An 18,404-nucleotide genomic window follows, 5' to 3' on the forward strand; every position below is an offset into this window, starting at 1 on the left:
CAAAAAATGAAGTACAATTTATAAGGCCAAAAGTCTGACTCTAGTTATATTACAGCAACTATGACCACAGCATGAATTCATTCAAGACATCAAGACAAGCATCTTTTCTTAGGAACATGAGTGCGTCTTGTAACAACAAACACAAATATTTCTGAACGGTTTGATGTTTTTCTGAATTTAAATAGGAATACTTATATTTTAACTTTTTGAATAGTTAATTTTCTGGCCCCAGTGTTCTTGAATAGCATTGGCATCTTACCACTTTATTAATGACCATGTACTTTTCAACATGTACACGCAGAGTATGTTCTTTCCACCCTCATCTATTTTTATTCAGTGCTATTGAAATCAAGCAGTGCTGAATGCATTTTTGGTTGAAGTGTGAAGTGTTCTTGATAGCTGCATTCTTTCTGAAAGGCACAGATCTAAGACCCAGTGTTATGATCCACAAGTGTAGCTATGATTCAAGCTTTTTGTGCATAGCTAGCAAATGTTACTATAATGCTACATAACATACAGGATTTTAAGTAAACAGTATTGAAATATGCAACATATATGAGGAACAAAGTTCTGGTGAAGGAGCAAGTGTATATATCATACAACATACGACAATAGTAGATTGTTTTGTAAAACTTCTGACAATGATTTTTTTAATGTACGTTTGTCCTATTTAAGTACCTTCAAAATGCACTCTCCATGATTGAAAGCATCATTCTTCACATTCATGGATTTTGATGCATAACACGCCTGATTCTGCAACTCTTCAGTTCTGCAGCTTTAGAGTGGGGTTTCTAAAGTTTCAGGAAAAAGAAAATCATAATTTTTAAAAACCAGTTTCAGCTGAATGTTTATAGAGGGGCTTTTTGTGTTTTACTCTGTATAATCTGAAAAATGAAGTGACATAAAGAGCAAACAAAAGTCATTTCCCAAGCAGTTTTGGTAATCTCTGATATTTGACAGTATCTTGTAGGATATGATTCTTCTTTCCCATGCATTTTTAAAAAATCACAAAATGGGTGGATTAATCTGGATTTATTTGTGCCTATATTTCTTATGGTCTTTCTGTTATTAAATGCTGCAGCTAAGTGAAAATGGCTGTTTTCTTATTCTTTTATATATATAAAGTTATATCTTTGGTGTTGATGCTACTAAAATAAAAAGATTATAGATGGCATATTGTCTTTAAAATTTATATGATGTGTAACATATTTATACACACTGTATTTATTATATTATAAATACATACTCTGGCTTCCAAGCAAATTCCACAGGCAATTTCATCTCAGAATTTAAAAAAAACATTAAAATGTATTACAAATAACATCTGTAATACTAGCAAAGATGAAGCTATCAAATTCAATAAAAGATACATACTTGATAACAAACTATAGATGCATGATTTTGAGCTCTATGAAAATTAGTATATAAATATGCATCCATAAATTAAAACCTCATTGGTGAACTGTCAAGTTCAATTGTTGCAAATACTTCCTTGATTTAAATATTTGCAGCAATTAATTTAATCTTTAAGTGTTTTATTTCTGAATGAAGCTGAAAACTCTTGCAACAGTAATGTAGATTATTTTAAACTACAGGCAAAAATTGGGAGCTGCCACGTCCTCTTAATTTTCTGATTTTCAAGAATGCATGGTAAAAGGAATTTTCTCCAATCCCACCCATCAAGATCATTTCAGGAAAGCTTTAGCTCAGCCTTATGGAGTATAATTTTCAGTAAAAAGAAGATCATGTGCCTCACTCACAAATAATGCTCTGCCATAATGTGGCTTGTTTGTTTGGAGTAGAAACTTGTTTGATTTCATTTTTCATAGTGTTTGAACAGCTGATTAAACCCAAGTAATTATGAGTAGAGTTATTTCTGAATAAGGTATTAATGGTTCTGTCTCCTTTGCAGACACAGGTTATTAAACATTTTTGTGTTATTGATCTATGGTATGATACACAGTCATTTGCAACGGGGCAAACAAGGTCCAGAATAAAAGGCATATTATGGTTTTGGTGTCCTGTTCAGACTATGAGGCGGCCAGACAGCAGTATTACCAAACTCTTTATTAAAAACAACTATTTACAACAATAAAGTCTGTGAGTGATTAAGCAAGCAATCTCAATCAAGACCACCCAGGGAATGGTGGATGAACAGGCAGGACTGTGGTGTCAGACTGAGGCAGAACCGCAGTGCAGAATTCAGCTAACTCTCTGATTGAAGCCGTCAGATTTGGTGATGCTAGAGTGCGAGGCAAGGAGGAAACGGAAGGCAAGGTTTCATGGACTGGCATGCAGGAAGGATCAGACTGGAGCGTGGAGGCTAGGCAAGACTGGGCTGGAACCTGTAGATGAGGCTTGGCTGATCTCTGGAAATGAGGCTGGACTGGACTGGAGGTTCTAGGCAAGGCTGGGAGCTTGATGCAAGAGTGGATTAGGCTAGAGATTCTAGGCAAGGCTGAGAGCTGGAAGCAAGGCTGGACTGGACTGGACTGGATATCCTAGGCAAAGCTGAGAGCTGGAAGCAAGACTTAACTGGACTGGAGATTCTAGGCAAGGCTGGGAGCTTGATGCAAGAGTGAACTAGGCTAGAGATTCTAGGCAAGGCTGAGAGCTAAAGGCAAGGCTGGATGCATACCTGGAATGCCTTGGAACATGGCAACGAGGTCTGGGCTAGACACGTATGAGGCTGTGCTTGGCAAGGAGAGGCTCGACTGGAACAGCTTGTGCAGAAGGCAAATCCGCGGAGGTAGAAGACCCTGGCGCTGATTCCACTCTGGCTTCAGGCAAGGCTTCTGATGAAGGTAAGGACTCTTCCACAGTGGCTTGTGAGCTTGAAGGATCAATTGTCTCCAGCAGCTTGCTCTTTGCGCGTCTGCCTTTTAAGCTGATCCTTCCTGTGCCTTTTCTCTCCAGCAGCCAATCAAGCTGCTTTCTGATTTGCGCGCTTCTCAGCTCTCCTGTCTCTAGCACTGATTGGAGAGTTCAAATCCCCCTCCAGAGTTTGTCCAATCCACGTTTGCAAATTCTCCCGCTCTGCTGCGCCATTTCCTGGTTCAACTTCTTCAACTCTCTCCTGAGAGTTTCGTTTTCCCCTTCTGACTCCAGATAAGTTTTGTTTTCGGAGTCAGAAGCGGGCTGAAACCTCACATTTGGCATGATGCAGACATTTTGATTGTTGTGCTAATATTTTTATGTTGATTATTTGATTGTAAGGCCCAGCACTCCATTATGTATAACAGTTTGACATGATAGAGCTCAAACCCAGCCTCAGTGAGAACTTGTCCAATAATCCTGAACTGTTACTTAGGGTTTACCTTGCAAGACTTTTATTTTTCCAGAAGTCAAGATGGCAGCGCCTCGTTTGGCTGCGGCTGTATTGGTTCTAATAGTTCAGTGGTTGAGCAGCAAGGTTGTGTAGTTAGATTGATATATGACCAGCAACACATACTGGAATTGCAGGCATACAACAGGCGCCCTGCTGTTTTGGGGGACTATGTGGCCTCGGGTTGCTGTGTTGGCAAGGTCTGCAGACTTACGGGACAGCTGGGACTCTTACCAGCACGGACTGCTTTTGGAGGAGATGGAGGAGACAGAGCAGAAGGAGGCAGTGTGAGAGAAAGCGAAGGCGGCAGAGCGGGAAGGATTAATCTGCACAGAGCGCCGCTTCCATCCATTTTGTTTACTAACGTCCACTCTTTGGAGAACAAAATGGATTATCTGAAGTTGGATTTTGCAACAAGGCATGAGGTGAGAGACGTGTTGTAGTGCTGACGGAGACGTGGTTAAAGTCATCTGTTCCTGAGGAAGCTGTTGGCATGGAGGGGCTAATAATGTTTCAGCAGGAAAGGAGTCACACTCTTAGTGGTAAAACTCAAGGTGGTGGTGTATGTATTTATATCAATAACAGATGGTGTAGCAACTCAAAGGTGGTTTCAACTCCTTGTTCACTTGATGGGGAGTTTTTGACTATCAAATGTAGACCTTTTATCTGCCCAGGGAATTTACTGTTATTATTATTACAGTTGTGTATATACCCTGCTCTGCAAATATGAAGGAGACCTTGAAGGTCCTTTATCACACCATCAGTGACTTACAAACCATCCACCTGAAGGGCATTTTTATTGTAGTTGGAGACTTTAATCAGGCTAACTTGAAAACAGTCCCCCCTCATTTCCATCAATATGTGGATTTTGCAACCAGGAGTTTGGACACATTGGACCTATCCTATTCTAACATCAAGTGTCATGAGTAAGGATGGCGAGCAGGGGGCTCCCATCCAGACTGTCAAGCGCATGCGTAGCACTGATGAATTGTTCAGCCATTCAAAGAGACACAGATCGGGACCGCCTTAACCCTTGGGGGTTATATGTCTGGGTTTTCCCCACGCTTCTTCAGTTTGTTAGGATTCCTGTTAAGTACTAGCAATAAATATTAGAGACCAGTTCCTTGTCTCAGTGTGTTTCCTGGTTGTTAGGACATCAAGAATGCATTTAAGGCTTTTCCCCTCCCCAGTCTCAGCTCCTCAGACCATCTTACTGTAATGCTAATTCCAGCATACAGGCCTTTGTTAATTAGAGAAAAGCCAATTGTGAAGCAGGTGAGAGTTTGGCCCAAGGGAGCAATGGAAGCATTACGAGACTGTTTTGAGTGTACAGACGGGGACATGTTTAGAGAAGCTGCAATGAACAATCAACATACGAATGTGGAGGAATACATTTCATTTGTAACTGCGTATATCCAGAAGTGTATGGAGGATGTCAGTGTTACTAAGAACATCATCACACAGGCGAATCAGAATTCTTGGATAACTCATGAAGTAGATGTGAAGCTGAAAGCAAGGAATGCTGCTTTTAAATCTGGTGATACAGGGGCACTTGGAAGAGCTACAGCTGATCTGAACCGGGCTAAGAACAGCGAAGCGGGCTTATAGTCAGAAAGTTCAGAATTGTTTTTACGATCCTACAAATATCAGGCGCATGCAGCAGGGTATTCAGACTATTACAGATTATAAGGCTACTCCAACATCATGTGAGGTGAAGATAGATTTTCTTAACAAACTTAATAGGTTTTTTGGTAGGTTTGAAGCACTTAACAATACTCCTGTGAGGAAGGTTGTATCCCATCCTGACGAGCAGTCACCTACCCTTGATATAGTCAATGTTCGGAGGACCCTGAGAAAAATTAATATTCGGAAAGCAGCGGGCCCAGACAATATCCCAGGGCAGGTACTGAGAGACTGTGCTGAACAGCTGGCCAGTGTCCTCACAGACATATTTAATATTTCTTTGCATCAGGCTGTGGTCCTGGTATGCTTTAAGACTGCAACCGTTATACCTGTGCCTAAAAAATCTACAATCACGTGTCTCAATGACTATCGTCCAATAGCACTCACTCCCATTGTGATGAAATGTTTTGAGAGGCTGATAAAGGACTATATTGTTTCCAGACTCCCTCCATCATTTGATCCACTTCAGTTTGCTTATCGGTGGAACTACTCTGTAGAGGATGCAATCTCTTCTGTTCTTCATTCGAGTTTGGTACATCTAGAGGAGAAGAACAGTTATGTGTGATTGCTGTTTGTTGATTTCAGCTCAGCATTCAGTACGATTGTTCCCCAGCATTTGGTGGACAAACTGGGTTCTCTGGGCTTCAGTACTCCTTTGTGTAATTTGCTACTTGACTTCCTTATTGAGAGGTCTCAGTCAGTGTGAGTTGGAAATAATATCTCTAGCTCTATTTCTTTGAGCATCGGCTCCCCACAGGGCTGTGTCCTGAGCCCATTGTTGTTCACCCTGATGAGCCATGACTGTTGTGCCAGATTTACCACCAATTCCGTTGTGAAATAATGCAGATGATACAACGGTGGTGGGTCTTATCAAGGATGACAGTGCGTGGGCTTATAGGCAGGAGGTGAAGGGTTTGACGGAGTGGTGTAATATAAACAGCTTGGTTCTAAATGTAGAAAAAACTAAGGACTTTAGGAAGAACCGGCTTAGCCACTCTCCACTCTTTATTAATGACATAGCTGTGGAGTCAGTAGCATTAGATTCCTGGGGGTGCAGATAACGTATAGTCTGACGGTCTCTTAATACCATATTTTTGGTAAAACGAGCACAGCAACATCTGCATTTTTTGCGCCAGATGAGGAAAGTACATCTTCCACCTCCCATCCTCCTTACTTTCTATAGAGGCACTATAGAGAGTGTATCGACCAATTGTATTTCCATCTGGTTTGGAATCTGTAGTGCCTCGGATAGGAAGTCTGCACAGAGGGTGGTAAGGGCAGCACAGAAGATAATTGGGATCTCACTGCCTCTCATCCAGGATATAGCATATACAGGCTGTCTGTCCAGAGCTCAGAATATTGTCAGTGACTCCTCCCATCCTCATCATGGCCTGTTTTCTTTGTTGCCCTCCGGGAAAAGGTTCTGCTGCATCTGATGTAGAACAGCCAGATCGGGTAATAGCTTTGTCCCCCAGGCTATTAGACTCCTGAATACTCAATAAGTTTTTTAAGTGGAATGTGGAATGTGTAAAGAATGTATATTTTATAGAATGTATATTTTATAGTAATTATGGTATTTTTATTTTAGTGTCTGATTGTGTTTGTGAGCCAACTGCAATGAAATGTCATTTTATTATGCACTGTGCCTAATATGTATTGGTGTATAGTGTATAGTGGAATGACAATAAATTTTATTCTAGTCTACTCTACTCTACAGTATCCTATCCTATCCTATCCTATCCTATCCTATCCTATCCTAAGATGTTTATTTTTCCAGAAGATAAGATTGTTCATAATATTAATGATAAGAAAACTTCGTTTTATAAAGGTCAAAATCTAAGTGGTCTTGTTGAGGCTTGTAAACACACTAAATCCATTGCTTACCCAATTACTGTACACAAGTTGTACAGTAATTGCACATTAGCACACACATTTAATGAAATTAATTAAATAGTGTACAGTTTTTAGATAGTGAAAATGTTTTTAAAATTGATAAAAAGAATATGGTATGAGGTATGATACTATATTAAAATTGTTATTGCATGCTTATGCTATGACTATAATTACAAAACAAAAATGGCAAATAACACTGACATGGAAAATACCACATATCCTAATAAAGATAAGCTGTATTGGTTTTGAACCACTTCCCAGTTGGAATGTGGTATTTAATTAGATGGAAGTGAAGGAATTACTTTGGCTTTTTATCAGGTAGCTGTTTTATACTAACAGTACTTTAGGTAAATCCTTTCCTTTGTAGGATTGTAGAATAGGCTTTTTACTGTAATAGCTGTGAGAAGTATGTACAATTACAATATTTTGATTTTGCCATATTTGTAAGAAATCTGCAGTGTATCTACTTAGATAAAAATAGCATATCTTGTTAATGGAAATTATTAAATATTTTGTAATGGTTCATGGTTTAAAGTAAGGGAGCTTGTATGTAAAATAGTTCTGTTGTAATTGCTTTATTCAGTTTGCATTTGATAGATATTGAACAAGCCACAATACTGCTAGAATTCTTTAACTGTTAAAACTAATGACAGTATAGCAAATCTTTCATTGTTGTTAAGAGCTGTCACATAATTAAAATCAGTGAGAATCTCACATAGACTGTGCTCTGAATTGAGGAATATATTGTTCTGTAAAATTTCTAAAATTGTAGCTTCATATGATAATCATTATTTGGTCCTTTCTTTCTTAGATTAAAAAGCTGTTTGATTAGCACTAAGTTTGTTTGTTCAGCCACCATGAAAGTTTTGTTTCTTTTTACAATTACTTAGTAAATACTTATTTATTATGATGCTTATTTTTTACCCTCTATAATCTATTTTTTCCTCTTAATCCCTGAAAAAAACTAGCAGATGTTACTGTAGAATGATTGCTTATAAAAGTGATTTATTGGCAGAAGGAGTTTTTCATTTTTATTTAAAAATAATTCAGCCTAAGAGTGATGTTCCATAGCAGGACCTATCAGATACAGTGCCAAGCATTAAGGAATTTAACATGAATATATCTTGGCCCAATGATTGTTCAACTTTTATATCAATGTATTGGTATTATTTAAAGAAGGAAGATTCCTAGCACCCAACGTTGGCCAATAGACCCATATCTATTCTGCAGATAATGTGGTAATATTATTGCAGACATTGGTAGGTCTTAGAAGGGCCATGAGACCACAGGTCCATTTCTGTAAGGAACACTCACTGCAGGTTCACTGTGGTAAAGCATTTTATGAAGGATTTTAAAATATACAGCAGGTTCCCTATTCCCTATCTGGGGTTCATACTATAATATTCCTGGAAGTGACATACACTGCCAGTTTGCTTTGAATACCAGAGGAATTCAGAGCAATTATTTCTTTTTTTTTTCTCCAGAGATATCATTTCCTACTATCTGCTTTTAATTTTTTCTAAACCAAGACACTAGCATAGCTACTACTGTAGATGGAGCTCAGCTAAATGCAGACATTGATTATGATATACTTAAGAGAGTACAAGCCAACTTTCTAAAAAGTTATTTCAAGTAATGAAATGTGCTTCTATTCTTATGCCACATTTGAAGATATGGCTCAGAAAAACTGAAACAATGGTATGGTTATGTGTGCTTGAATATTGGTCAAAGGTTCATTTTCAACATCAGGGTCTGATACATCTTATTCTGACAGATAAATAATATTCTTTTTTGAAAAAGAAAGAAATAGAAATTTTTGAAAAATAGAATTTTCAGCTGAGATCTGATGTCCCAGAACAAGCTATGGTAGTTCTCAACCCAAGGAATCCCACTGTAGAATTACAAACAGAATAAAACAAGCTCTCAACCAAAATACAATTGGAGCATAGCAAATTATTTTTTAAATCAGCATTGTATCTTGACCAACTTACAAATAATTAATTTTTTTAGGACTTTAATACTACTGCAGTTCAGAATCTTGCTGTCAGCAGTATTGGAGGGTAAATTTGGAAAATCTCCTTTGTCCTCATGAAAATGGGAGTACTGAATCATAGGTTCACATTTTACTTTATTGCAACTTTTATGAGGTAGTCATTATGAGCTACTAACACCTACTTTTAATGCATTTCTTGGACTGACAGTGATGGTTGGGGAGGAATGGTCTAGTCCAAGATCCCTGCTTTGTTGGATGCCTCAAGGCTATATCCTCTCCCCCACTTCTCTTTAACATTTACATGAAGCCAATGGGAGAGGTAATCTGTCAGCATGAGGTGGCTAACAGTATTAAAAATAATAAAACCACATACAAAAAACATAAAACACATAGCAGCTGAGAAAAAAATTACAAAAACTTCATCAGTCAGTATCAGTTAGGAAACAGGTTCCATGTCACACCCAGGGCCCCAAATTCAAGCACAGAATCAAGTCTTCAAGGCCTTGCAAAAGTCCATCAGGGTCAGGGCCAATCAAATCTCCAGAGGGTTGATGTTCCAGAGGGTGGGCACAAGTGCAGAACAGGTTCTCCTCCTGGGTCCCACCAAATGAAACTCCTTAGCAGATGGGACCTCAGCCATGTCCCTCTGCTACACTGGATGGAATGGGAAGAGATGTTCCTGTAATTAACCCGGCCCCAAGCCATGAAGGGCTTTAAAGATTACTACTAGCACCTTGAATTGCACCCAGAAGCATACTGGTAGTCAGTGCAGTTTGCAGAGCAGTGGTGTCACATTTTCCAAATAACACTCACTTAACTGCCCATGCCATGACATTCAGCACCAACTGAAGTTTCTGAATGCTCTTCAAGGGCAGCCCCATGTACAGTGCATTGCAGCAGGCCAATCAGGATGTCGCTAGGACACGAGTGACTGTAATCAGGGCCTCCTGGTCCAGGAACAAGCACAAATTATGCAAAACCCATAGCTATGCAAAGGTCCAGGAGGCATTCCTTTAGAGTGATAGTCCCTATCTTACAAAACAACCTTCTTCCTGCCACATGTTGGCCCCGACCATGCTATGTTTTAGAAAGCCTATCAGGATCTGGCTCTTTCCCTGGACTTCGGGTCATGATATGTTGGCAGGTTGATTGGATGATAGTGACATTTCTGCTTGGATAACCATTTTATTATTTTATTATTTATTGGTTTATGTATTTTGTAAGGAGTGATTCTGTCAATGGCAAAAATTCACCAGATAACTAGAAAATCCCCAATATCATAAGATAAGGACTTGCTTTTATTTATTAGGACCAAGTGCCAGTTCCTAATAGTGTCCACCAGAATGCGCTCTACTTTTATACTGTTCACTTACGATAAGTAAATCTATTAAATCTATTAATATATTTTCCCAGAGAAGAAATTATTATTTTTCAGGAAATGATAAATCCCTTGAGAAACACTGAGTTCACAAAGGTTTTTCAGCGCTATTAATTGTACAGCGTAAATAAATTCCAAAAGGAAATTTAGAAACTCATATGTGTGGTGTTATATAATTAATACATATTTTCCTCTATAATAATTTAGGACGAACAAGGGAAACCCATCAGCTCCTAAAAGACTCAAGTCACGCACACAATGGTATTGCGTCAACACAGTATCATTTTCCATCCATACTCATAACCTTGTTGCTTTTATTGGACAACACAGGGTTTGGAAATTAAGGCTACTTCCACAAAAGAAACTATGATTTCTTTCCTTTCCTTTGCACATCACAGGGAAAAGAAAATAGGAAATCGTGTTTCTAAGAACTAGGTTTCTGCTTAGAAATGTACTTCATTCTAATTTTAAAACCACAGACTTGCCCACCATAATAGGTTATGCAATTTCTGATCAGAGTTGTTTTTGTCTTTTTAGAGTTTTTAAACTGATGAGATATAATCAAATATTTAAGTTACTGAAATGCTCTGCAGGACTGCAAGGAATTCTGAATTAGAGCAGGGTTAACATATATTATAGATAGCCAGTTTGGTGTTGTCAGGCCCAGCCCAAGAACGATTCAGTCAAACTTCAGTTCTTTATTTGCTCATACCTTATAGACAGAATCTAAAGCTACTCTACCTAACCTAAAGGGAAATAACCTGGGAAGCTCTAGGGCGGGGCTACTCTGAATCTCTTAGTCTTCCCATGTTCCAGCTCTGGACTGTGTTTTCTCTTATCTCGCTCCCCTCCTTGGAATGTGCTCCCTCCTTCCTGAGAACCAGCTGCATTATTGTAGTCCATCACAGGTGTAGTGGTTAAGGCATAGGTTAGAAACCAGGAGACCTTGAGTTCTAGTCCTGCCTTGGGCACAAAGCCAGCTGGGTGACCTTGGGCCAGTCACTCTCTCTCAGCCCTAGGAAGGAGGCAATGGCAAACCACTTCTGAAAAGCCTTGCCAAGAAAACTGCAGGGACTAGTCCAGGCAGTTGCTGAGAACTGAACACAATTGAACAGACTAAAAAAAAACAAACATATATTATACAAACATAAAAAAAAAAAAAAGATTGCTATCAGGCATAATGAATAGGCACAGCTGAAAGGGTGTAAAAATTGCTATTCAGACATCACAAAAGAAAAAAGATAATGCATGCCTTTTATACAAAGAACTATTTCATGGAGGAATAGTGTGTTAGATATAAATTACTTTGCTTCTTTAATCCTGAAATTTCTGCACTATAAAGGAAGTAATGTACCTTTGTCCAAGAACAAAAGCAGAAGTCCACTAGAAAGTGAAAAGAATACAAGTTTTGGGTAAAATAGTTCATTTGTGGGTATAGGGAAGAAAAGGGTAGTTCCTAGTTCCTCTCCTTGCTCTTTTTAGTGTCAATAATCACAATAATGATCTAGCAGAAAAGTGATTTGCATTTTGAAATTTGAGAAAATGTTGTAATCAAAGCCACTCTCCAGTCTGATTTTTGCTAATGAAGTTTTAATACTGTTTCTAATTACATCAGGTTATATAAATATTAGCTTTGCTTAACTATCCAATTGTATATCTCCCCTTACTGCCGGTTTCATCTTTCCTCCTCTGTTGTTTGTGAAGGGTATCTAAAACAGGATAGATAGATCAGGGCTAGTTAAGTTTTGAAGACCATGTGTGGTTTCAAATAGTGAATCAGGAATTAGAAACTCAGCTCAGTAGAAATGATAGCTTCTCCACTGAAATAGTTATCTTAAGCTCAATAAGATAATCAGTTGTAGCCAGTAATGGAGTGAGATTTTTAGTGGTATTGTTCTGGGTATCTATGGTAGTCACATGAAAGGCCTAAACATGTCCATCCCTATTCTGTTTTATATAGCAGCATAGAAAATCCAAGGAAAAACAACCTTTCCCAAACTTCCAAGCAACTTATAGGAATGAAGTATCTGCTCTGGTTTTTAGATGCCCAAACTTTCAACATATTTTTTTCCTCAAGTCTTCTGTATTTACTAGAAGAACAAAGAGAGTAGTGACTGTAGGAGACATTGGAAAACAATAGAAATGGGAATTTCTCAGCTGCTTCTGTCTTTTCCAGTGTTTATTGCCAGAAGAACTCTGTCTAACTTTAGCAAACACAGAACTTTCAAGGAAATTGTGGGGACTTTTCTGAGATTGTGGAAGATGAAGAACAGCAGTGTAAACGTTTGTATGTGTGTGTTTTACTAAAACCTACTGCAAATCATAGAAATCTTTGCCTTGCTGTCCAGTTTTCTAGCAAGTAGGGAGGGTTTGAAGGTGATGAAGGGTTTCACTTTACTTGTAAGGATGCTTGGATATGAACAAAAAGGGCAAGAAAAATATCTATTATTTCTTTTCTTAGTCATGCATCACATTCTGTCTTAGGTAACTGTTTCTCACCAGAGAAGATTATCACCTGTGGCAAAGAACAAGTAGTTATATTAATGTCTGTATGCTAGGGAAAGGGGCCAGAGATTATCTTTCCTACCAGTGAAAATGAGAGAAGACTGAAGAATTGAGTATAAAAGTATTTTTATCATTTGTTTTATATGTTAGATATATACACTGTTAGTGGTCCATAAATATACTGATGTGTGATGAGTGTAGCTTTTATTATATACCTTAAAACACTGATTCTACTACGAGCTTCCCTTGAATAGCACCTGCATATACATAACATAAATAAAATGTATATATTTATCTACAGTATGTATGCAAGTACATACATAGAATTGTTGCGTGGAGTTGTTTATTTTAATGTTTTTGTAACCAACCCAATCCATAGACTAAGGGTGATATTCAATAGAGTAAGAATACAAAATAAAAACAAAGACATACAGTTAATAGAAATATTAACTGCGACCAGAAACATTCAATCGTGGTTAAAAGCACTGTGGAATTGTGTTTTAACAGCTTTATAAAATGCCTGGAGGGAAGGGTCTACTCAAACCTCTGGTGGCAAGGAGTTCCAAAGTACAAGGGATACAGCAGAGAAGGTCTGATTGGTCTTGATCTCTCACATCTCACTTAGAGTGGGAATTCTAAACGGGCCTTCTCACGATGTTCTTACTGGATAGGCAGATTGAACCATGGCAAGGACGTGTCCAGTATAACCTGCTGCTACACTTGATAGGGCTTTGTAAGACATCACCAGCACTTTGATTTGGGCCTGTAAATCTATGGGTAACCTATGCACTGACATTAGTACTGATATTATTCTACTATGATGGGATTGTGGCATTAATAATCTAGCCATTGCATCTGGGGCCAGCAGAAGCTTCTGGGTTGAATCCAAAGGCTGCCCCATGTAGAGTGCATTCCTCTACATACACTGCTAAGTGTACTCCTCGCTTAGCCAGCAAAATTGGGACTGGCAACTCTGTCACTAAGTTATGCGGTTACTAAGCAAAGCACCACATGACTGCAACGGGCTTATGACATCACTTCCCATTTGGTCATTAAATGAGTTGCCATGGGTCGCTAAGCAAGACATGTGACTGCAACTTGCAATTTAACTGCCAGCTTCTCCACTTACTCTACTTGTCAGAAGCCTGTTGTGAAGTGCACAAATGGTGACCACGTGACCGCAGGATACTGCAACGGTTGTAAACACCCACCGGTTGCGAAGTGCCCAAATGTCAGTCACATGACTGCATGGATGCTGCAGCAGTTGTAAATGTGAGCACTGGTCATAAAGTTACTTTTTCAAGACCATCGTAATTTCAAACAGTCACTAAACAGGGCAGTCATTAAGCAAAGTTTACCTGTATAGTAAATCCAAACAGTTGGTGATAAAAGTCTGAGTTACTATCCCCAAGTCATCTTTGTCCAGGTAGGATCATAACAATTACCAGTCAAAACTCGTCAGAAGCCCTCCTTGCCACATCCACTGGAGATACCCATCCATGGATACTAGAGGAAAGCAGCTTTTATTCATCTGTGTCTCCATGTGCTATCTCATATACTCTTTCAAAGATTCCCAAAAAATTCTGAATCAAAGAGGTGGACGTTACCAAAAATATTTTTCCTCTTCCAGTAGGGAAGCCTCTGCTGAATTAGAGCCTTCTGAGAGCAGTGAACACAATTGGATACTGCCATAATCTGCTACAAAGTTAAGCAATGTAATGCTACACAATGTTTTGGACTACAGTTAGAATTAATATCAGTTGAGGTTATTAATGAGCTTCCGTCCCAAACAGTCTACCCGCCACTGATCTGTCTTTGCTCACACAGCGATTAGAATATCCCATTTTAGGAAATGGTACATATTTTATGGCATTTCTTGCTCTGGGTTTTTTTTTTTTTAATAATCAGAGTTAGAATTGGCAAGTTTCATAAACACTCGGCAAGTATTTAAAGCCTGGATTAATTTATATTGTAAATTGCAGTCACAATTGCCAGTGTGTAGTAGTTTAATACAGTATAACAAAAATAGAATTATGTACATTGAGTATTTTTATTACCAAATTGAGAATAAAAACATATCTACAGAATAATTGGGAATTTGAAGTTATTTTTACATGTAAGAAATGAGGTGATTTTCTTCCAAGAAGTCATCTATTACCTCTTTTACTTATGTGTTTCAGCAACTCATGAAGACAGTGTTCTCTGGATTGCCATGGCAGGCATACATCAAATCTGGGCACTCATGTTGGAAAGTGGAAAACTACCTAAAGGAAGGTAAACTAGAATATTAGACTGTTTTACCAACACACCATGATAATAATCTGATGGTATAGTTCTACTAAATATTATTTCTTGTTATACATATTTTCTCAGTCTACTGTTGGTTTATCCAACTATTCAGTGGATAATTGGGACGCGATGGCGCTGCGTGTTAAACCGCTGAGCTGTCGATCGGAAGGTCGGCGGTTCGAAACCGCACGGCGGGGTGAGCTCCCGTTGCTAGTCCCAGCTCCTGCTCACCTAGCAGTTCGAAAACATGCAAATGTGAGTAGATGAATAGGTACCGCTTCGGCGGGAAGGTAACGGCGTTCCGTGTCGTCATGCTGGCCACATGACCCGGAAGTGTCTACAGACAACGCCGGCTCTAACGGCTTAGAAACGGAGATGAGCACCGCCCCCTAGAGTCGGACACGACTGGACTTTACGTCAAGGGAAACCTTTACCTTTACCTACTGTTGGTTTATCCAACTATTCAGGAAGAAATCCAAACTATTTGGAATAATTAGTATTTGAATGGGTACATTCTGCTCCCAATTAAGCAATGGTTGATTGAGTCATTGACTGATTATGTACCATCAACTTGGTGTCAGCTCTTAGTGATTACATAGAGGGACCTTCTCCTGGATAATCTATGCCTGACTTGCCCCTTCAGATCTCCCAATAGTACACCTATCACCGCTGTAATCAAGTCTTTTCTTTCCTTCCACCTTTCCCACCATTATAAACTTATCAAAGAAACTGGGTCTTTGCATAAGGTGTCCAAAATATTATAATTTGAGCCTGGCCATTTGTGCATCAAGTGAAAACTCTGAATTGATTTATTCTATGATCCATTTGTTTGTTTTCTTGCTATCCATGGTATTCTCAAGAGTTTTCTCCAACACCAACGTTCAGATTCTTCAATACACTTCTATCCTGCTGCTTCAAAGTCCATAGGACATCACAGGGAAAACCATTATCCACACAATTCTGACATTTGTTGAAGTAGACATGTCACAAAAATTAACAAAATCTACATGTCTACCTGAATAGACAAAACAATGGTAGTTCTTGATTACTGTCTTTCATTTAGTATAATTGAGAAAGTATAGCTGAAGGGAGAAGAGGACCAGTATCTACTTGTATTTTTAATGAAACATGGGGAGCCAGATTCACTGGGTGACTTTGGGCCAGTCCTTTTCTTTCAGCCCAACTAATTTCCATCGGTTGCTATTGCTGGGTTAAAATGAACCAAGTCTGCCAGATTAGCTACCTTGAGCTCTTGGAGAAAAATAAGATGTAAATCTAAGAAATAACTTTTAAAAATATTAGCAGGTGTTAAATACTATCTACCTATCTACCTATCTACCTACCTATCTATCTATCTATCTATCTATCTATCTATCTATCTATCTATCTACACAAACACATACACATACACGTTCACATATGCACACACAAACACGTACGTATACACATATGCATACATACGCACACACATTCACTACATACACACACACACACATATATATACAGACATACATACACGAACACATTTTGTGCATATGTGTATTATACTCACTGAATGACATTTCTAATTGTTTCATAGTTAAGAAAAATATGGAAAAGAAAGCTTACTTTTGTTCACAGGAACAAACACATTGAGTGTAACTTATGGTATAAATTGTAGGTTCAGGTTCATTCAGGGTTTATCTCACCCCCCTCCCTTTTTTTTTTAAGTGATTTAAAAAAAGGAACTTGTCTTCGATTTGCTGGTAGTGGAAATGAAGAGAACCGAAACAATGCATATCCCCACAAAGCAGGCTTTGCTCAACCTTCTGGTCTGTGTGTTGCTGCTGAAGAGCCATGGAATTGCCTTTTTGTTGCAGACAGTGAGAGCAGTACTGTGCGAACAATTTCTCTAAAAGATGGCACTGTGAAACACCTTGTAGGAGGCGAGAGAGACCCAATGGTAATATAAATTCATATTTCCATCTGTTTTACTCATCCAGATTAGAAAATCTCTGGTCCCTAAAGGTAGAAACTTATTTTAAATGCCCATTCATGTCTTAAAACAATTGATCACGTTTATTTCTTAGTTAATACAGCAGGTCATTAAAAAAATTTAACTTTCAGTATAACCAAATCAGCCTGCCGGTGATCAACAAATTCATGCCAGCAAGCATGATATATCTGCAGTGAAGCCAGAAGGAACAATGATTTGTATTTCAAATTTTGGTTTAGGAAAAATAGTTGGTTGATGTATTAAGTAATAAACAATTTTCTCTTATTACAGTGTAACAGAAAGTTGGGTTTTGCCATTCATATTTTAATCACAATATTTTAAAATTGCTATGAATATTTTTAAATAAAAAGGCATACATAAGTAAAAAAAAATTAATAAGAGGCTTAATCAAAGAATGGTCTCAGTATTTTGTAATCATGAAGATGAGCCAAAAGGCCAGTCTGAATGCTTTGTGAGAGTGTACAATACATAGCTTTTGTCATTGCATCACATAAAACGCCTGTTTTATTTTTATTTATTTATTTATTTATTGATTTGATTTGTTTAGCTGCCCATCTTATCTAAGTGACTCTGGGCAGCTCACAACAGGTAAAAACAATCCAATAAAAACAAATTAAAAACCAGTATATAAACATATAAAACTATCCATAATCCATTTAAAAACAGAAAATCATGGTCAGTGGCAGAATTCATCCTGCATCAGCTCAACATGGCTATTGTAAGAGCTCCCCACTTTTATAGTTCCTTTGAATAAAAACAGGTACATTAGCGTTTAGAGCTAGGTTAGGAATATTCCAACTTTACAAGGTCAACAGAAAAAATGTTTGAAATAGAATTCATGCAGACTACACACAAATACGTTATTTTAAATATCTGAATTGATACTGTGAAGTGGCATGAGACAAATTTTCATGGTTAGCACTGAGATTAATGCCAGATTATCACTTATTGTCAAGAAAATGTATTTTTTATGAATCTACTTTGAATTCAAGTTACATTTTAGCAAGAAGTCAACCTGATTATCACTAACTCTGATAAAAATCTATTGTAATTTAATCATCATGTTACTTCCTACTTTTTTTAAAGAATTTATTTGCTTTTGGTGATGTTGATGGAGCTGGGATAAATGCAAAGCTACAGCACCCATTAGGAGTAGCTTGGGACAAGAAAAGAAGCCTCCTTTATGTTGCAGATTCCTATAATCATAAGGTGAGGTTGCATACTCCAAAGTATTTTTCACTACAAAATCTGGTTTATTATTCAGTAATGTAAAACTGTGTATTGCAGAATTAAGACACAAGGTACATCTCTTTGTGTATGTGTGTGTATTATTTATTGCAGT

The 18,404-nt window shown here is 38.1% G+C and overlaps 1 protein-coding gene across 2 annotated transcripts in view; it reads left to right on the forward strand.

Moving 5' to 3' along the window:
• The window catches only part of NHLRC2 (NHL repeat containing 2), a 53,887-nt gene that overhangs the window by 14,221 nt on the left and 21,262 nt on the right, over window positions 1-18,404 (forward strand). For both annotated transcript variants that reach the window (XM_063307200.1, XM_063307199.1), the window contains exons 6-8: window positions 14,958-15,051; window positions 16,777-17,008; window positions 18,149-18,271. In XM_063307200.1, the coding sequence (XP_063163270.1) occupies window positions 14,958-15,051; window positions 16,777-17,008; window positions 18,149-18,271 (449 nt within the window). The remainder of the gene's footprint in view (window positions 1-14,957; window positions 15,052-16,776; window positions 17,009-18,148; window positions 18,272-18,404) is intronic.

Source organism: Candoia aspera, chromosome 6, assembly GCF_035149785.1.
Source record: "Candoia aspera isolate rCanAsp1 chromosome 6, rCanAsp1.hap2, whole genome shotgun sequence".
NCBI lineage: Eukaryota > Metazoa > Chordata > Lepidosauria > Squamata > Boidae > Candoia > Candoia aspera.